Source organism: Brassica oleracea, chromosome C5 (assembly GCF_000695525.1).
Source record: "Brassica oleracea var. oleracea cultivar TO1000 chromosome C5, BOL, whole genome shotgun sequence".
NCBI lineage: Eukaryota > Viridiplantae > Streptophyta > Magnoliopsida > Brassicales > Brassicaceae > Brassica > Brassica oleracea.
In genome coordinates this window covers 8,547,278-8,552,440 of record NC_027752.1, presented here as the reverse complement: position 1 = coordinate 8,552,440, position 5,163 = coordinate 8,547,278, and the positions used below count along the sequence as shown (strand labels likewise).

Genomic DNA, 5,163 nt, shown 5'->3' with positions numbered 1-5,163 from the left:
AAAAAACTGAATCACTCAAATATTCTTATAAGAAATATTTAAATTTATCTGAATTATCTGATATTTTATCCAAAAATAAAAATATGACTTTTACCTGAATTATTTAAGATTATGCTTAAAGCGAGAACCAAACCAGAACCGAATTGAACTCAAGATTTTAACAGGTTTTTAAAATTGGTATCTAAAACAAACTAAAAACCAAAACAACTAAACTGCAACCAAACTCAAACTTATAAATAACTAAACAGTTCCTATATTTCTTGAATAAAAAAATCAAAAATCAAAAATCGAATCGAAACCGAACTAAAACTTTAAAAAGATCTGAATCGAAACCGAACGCGTAGCTTTAAACATATTAGTGAAATAACAAACAATAAGTTTATCAATAAAAAAAATTCTGCGCTTTTAAGCGCGGATTAAAATCTAGTTTATCTGATAAAAAATATTTTAATTTTTTTTACTGCACATGGTGTAGGAAGATACCTAGTATATTTATAAAGGTAGAGTTTTATCATTTAATATTAATAAATTATAACTTTGGCAGAAAAATATATTAATAAATTATAAACAAATAATGTAGTAAAAAAATCTTGGTCAGTGAAGATTAAAAACACAACTATAATCTGATAGTATCGGTAAATTCACAACCAAATTAATGCAACAATTAAACTGAAGTCCAAAATGATTTCAAGAACTTGCCATAAAAATATCCTAAGATACTAAAAGAATAAAAAGTCCCGTCGTCGCTTTCTCTTTTATCTCTTTCCCTTCCCCTCTGTGATGTACGAAGCACGTTAATGGCGGCTCCGCATTTCACACAAATCGAAACCACAGCATCTTCACTAAACCCTCTCATGTACTCCTTCCTCTTCTCATGTCTCCTATCTCTCTCCCTCTTCTCATTCATCTCCGCTACCTACTTCCTCCTCAAAGCCTCCCGCCGCAGAGCTGCTATCTCCAGCCACAAACTCTCATCCGAATCCGAAACCAAACTCGAACCATCGGAGATTTCTGAATCAGCCCATTACCAAACCGGTGAAGATGACGAGACCCGTTGTGCAAAATCGCGTCTTTACGAGTTACTGCTCTGCGATAAGAAGTCGGAGGAAGAGTCTGATTGGGATGGGGATGAAGGAGTGTCTGCTAAGAAGAAGAAGAGGAAGAGGAGAGGTAAGAAGAAGAAGAAGTCGGAGGTAAGAGGAGGTGGGAATGATGAATCCGGCGGCGATGGGTTGGTTCCGAAGCTGGAAACTAAACCGGAGTTTGTTTGCTTGTATCCTTTTACCTCGTCGAGCAGTGCAACGCAGAGGAAGATCAAGCAGCAGTACGATCATCTTGTCAAATGCAATAGTGCTAAAGGATTGACCTTAGCTCAGGTTAGCTTCTAAAGGTTATAACTTTATAGGATTTGAACCTTAGATCAAAGCCTGATGCATTAATGTCTGCTAAGACTCTGAATTTCCCTAAAGCAATAGGCTTTTTGTGCATGTTGAACCTCTGTGGCCTTTAGCTTGATGGTGGTGTTATTCAATATCATATACTACTTGAGTTGATAAACAACATGATCAGCTTGCTTCCTTATGATCTACGATTTCGAACCTTTGTTGAGTTTGGATTGATGATCCTTTGGGTTCCTTCGCTTATGCAGGTTGGGGAGTTTGCTAACTGTTTGATAGAAGCCAAAAATGAATTACAGAACAAGTAAGTTAACGCTTCCATTAGAGGTTATCATCATATGTTCATTTCTGATCCTTGTACTTTGTTCTTCCTACATTTTGTGGAAACCAGATTGTTTCTTGTACGATTAAAATATGTTAACTAAGTGTCCACTTTGGGGAAGATGTTATAGATGTTCATATGCTGTTGACAACTCAAGACTTGGATTTCTAGATTCATAACAAATGTAGCTGCTTTGTTCTCTGTTGCTTAATCCTAAAGTTTACATCTGATGGTGACATGTTAGTTTTTCATGTGCCTCCAACCATTTTCTTCCCCAGTGACGCTAATTTGAGCCTGATTATTTTATATTGTAGGTCGGAGGTAATCAAGCGTAAGTATTCAATAACAAAAGCTCTTCTCTTCAAGGCTGATAGGTCTTCCTTTGACCGCCTTCGTCAACAGGTGAATATTAGCTTCATCAGCTCTTTGCCTGATTCTTTTTTTTTTTTGTCGTTAAGTTGCTTTTAGGCAGAAAGTAATGTTTGTGTCTCAACAGATTTACAAGCTGGAGATGGAACAAAAAAGAGTACAAGAAGATGCACTTGTATATAATTGGCTCCAACAACAACTAAAACTTTCACCTGCATACAAAAAGGTAAAACCAAACTCAATCCCTTGTTACTGGTCATTTATGCAGCTGTCAATGGATTATGTGATCTCTGTAGATTGTGTCGGAAACTTCAAGATCTTATAACTGATGTTGTCTAATAGACCAGTAGAGTCTTATCTTCGTTACCTTTTTGTATTGGAATCTGGTAGCACAATTCAAACTTTCCTTAGTACTCTGGTTTCTTTTTCTGCTTAACTATAGCTAAAGCCATGAGTACTCTTTCTGATAGTGTAGGTTCTTGAGATAAGCGCTTCCATGGAACTCAAAGACAAAACAAGTACAGAGTTAGACAGTCAAGATGATGAAGTTTCAGACATCTCCTTCGAAGAGCTATTAGAACAGGAGAAGAAAGACTCCTTTTGGTTAGTAACTCTCTCTCTCAAGCTTATTAGTAAATCTAAATTACTTGCTTATCAGCCTTTCAGAGTAAGGCGAATAAAATCGTATTCAGGACTGTTATCATAAATCCAGAAGCTTGGGGTTTTGTTCTTTGATCATCATGCTCATCTTGTTTTCTCCGGTGTTGGTTTTCAGGCATAAAAATGGAAGATTACGAACTTGCAGTAGGACATGAATTGGTGACTGAAATTGTTGGTGATCTGCCGTGAGCTCAGCCGGAGAACCAAATCCTTTTTAAGTGCTGTGTATAGAGAGAAAGAGAGAGAGAGAGTTAAACAGACATAAAAATAGTTTCCTCCATAAGCATATACGTTGGTTTCTTTTTCCCTGGGATACATTAGTACATTACCCGGTTATCAATTAGATTTTTCGGTTCGGTTCTGTTTGAGTTACATAAATACGGTTTATGATATACCAGATTGTAGTGATTGGCTGTTAAATCAAGAAAATATTACATTCAAAGTCAGTTTTATACTTTCTAATTTCTCTATTATTAAAAGAGAACTACCCATTAAAAAATACTCCTAAATTTTCTAACTTATTTACACTTCCATGTCACTGAAAATTAAATTAAACTATCTATTTTATTTTAATGCTTGTTTTTTCCAGTTAAATTAATGAGTTTTCCTTAATCAAATTTAAACTTAATGTCATTAAATGAACCTAAAAATACATCATATTTAACGTAGCTTATTACGTACGAGTACGACCCAATAATGAACTTGAATTTTATTTTTACGAAAACCTGAATCACTTGACTTATGTAATATTTAAAATATATTAACTACAATATAACAAATGCATATAACCTACTTATACTTTAGTTTGAAATGATCATGTTCAAGTTTTATATAGTCAACTTACATCGTGCATCGATCGATGTACAATATTCAAACCACCTATAGTTTTCGTTTTCTTTATAGGATGTATCAACCAACCGATCATCCCATTGATTTTCTAAGCTTTATAAAAAAACAAATCAATAAATACAAACTCAAAATCCAATATCTTCTATTAATCAAAACAAAATATCTTCAATGTCGTATCTTTAATGTACCTATTAAATATAGAAACTGTAACCATAATTACACTAATTATAAGAATAGATTTGATTCCAACCAATTGATCTATTACTTCGGTAATTGATTTGCTATTACTTCGGTAATTGATTTGCTTGCAGAAGAGGAAACAATAAATTTAAAATTTATAAGAATATAAAGATATAGAGATTCCAACCAATTGCCTATATTTGCGTATGATTTCCGCATAATAAGCTTCAAACTGCGACGTTTGAAGCAGCTTCTGATGCATGGGAACATTGGCATCACATTTTGGGGATTGAGGAACAAATTTTCTTTCAGAAGTCTCGGGTACAGTGGCTGGGGCTTGGTGATAGAAACTCTAGGTTTTTTCACAAAGTGGCTCAGAGCAGAAATGTAAGAAACACCATAAGGCGGATAGTTACAGCAGATGGTCGGATTCTAACCTCGTTACCGGACATTAAATCAGAGGCAGTCTCTCACTTTGCATCCTTCCTTAATGGGTCGGATAGTGATCACCAAGGTACTTCGCAAGAAGAGCTTCAGAAACTATTGGACTATAGGTGCTCTTCTGACGATGCAACTCTCCTAATGAGACCAGTATCTGCGAATGAGATCAAAGATACTATTTTCTCCATGCCAGCTAATAAAGCTTCTGGACTTGACGGTTTTCCTATGGAATTCTACAAAGCGGCATGGCCAGTGATTGGTAAGGATGTTATTACTGCAGTCCAGTCCTTTTTTATCTTTGGGTTTATGTCGCGCAGCGTTAACGCCACCCTACTGTCATTGGTACCAAAGACGACGGATGCGGAGAAGTTCAGTGATTACAGACCAATAGCTTGTTGTAACGTCATCTACAAGGTGATATCTAAGATTCTAGCATCGAGATTAAAGGCCACTCTACCGCAGGCAATTGAGCTAAATCAATGTGCATTTGTGGAAGGGAGATTACTTCTGGAAAATGTGCTTCTGGCCACCGAGCTTGTCAAAGATTATCACAAGCTTTCAGTCTCCTCTAGAGCTGCTGTTAAGCTGGATATTTCTAAAGCTTTCGATACGGTGAGCTGGTCCTTTATAGAAGACACGCTGAAAGCTATGAATTATCCTGATTTATTTGTCACCTGGATTATGAGATGTATTGACACAGCAGCTTTCTCGGTGTCTGTCAATGGTGAATTGGAGGGTTTCTTCACTAGCTCTAGAGGCATTAGGCAGGGCTGCTCCTTGTCTCCATACCTCTACGTGATTATTAGCAACGTTCTCTCCAAACTCCTGAACAAGGCTGTTGCTGAAGAGAAGATTGGTTACCATCCTCAGTGTATGGAAGTAAATCTGTCGCACCTAAGCTTTGCTGATGATATTGTTGTATTCATGGATGGCACGCCGGAATCT

At 36.3% G+C, this 5,163-nt stretch overlaps 1 protein-coding gene across 2 annotated transcripts; it reads left to right on the top strand.

Moving 5' to 3' along the window:
* The first annotated feature begins 722 nt into the window (after positions 1-722).
* Positions 723-3,054, top strand: LOC106292664. Of its 2 annotated transcripts, none has more exons than XR_001260217.1 (6): positions 723-1,376; positions 1,649-1,701; positions 2,034-2,121; positions 2,216-2,314; positions 2,559-2,691; positions 2,864-3,054. XR_001260217.1 is itself a non-coding variant. In XM_013728299.1 (6 exons), exons 1-6 carry the CDS (start codon positions 798-800, stop codon positions 2,901-2,903), a joined length of 987 nt encoding a protein of 328 aa, XP_013583753.1. In that variant the 5' UTR covers positions 723-797; the 3' UTR covers positions 2,904-3,054. The 2 variants fall into 2 exon arrangements, 1 of the variants encoding a protein (XP_013583753.1); XM_013728299.1 differs by having other exon boundaries at positions 2,564-2,691.
* The last annotated feature ends 2,109 nt before the right edge of the window (positions 3,055-5,163 follow it).

Bases quoted from the DNA above. Each gene is read 5' to 3' on its own strand.
- LOC106292664 (XM_013728299.1), top strand. From the start codon at position 798: ATGGCGGCTCCGCATTTCACACAAATCGAAACCACAGCATCTTCACTA. The intron at 2,122-2,215 runs GTGAATATTAGC...GTGTCTCAACAG, and splicing joins TTGACCGCCTTCGTCAACAG to ATTTACAAGCTGGAGATGGA. The intron at 2,692-2,863 runs GTTAGTAACTCT...GTTGGTTTTCAG, and splicing joins GAGAAGAAAGACTCCTTTTG to GCATAAAAATGGAAGATTAC.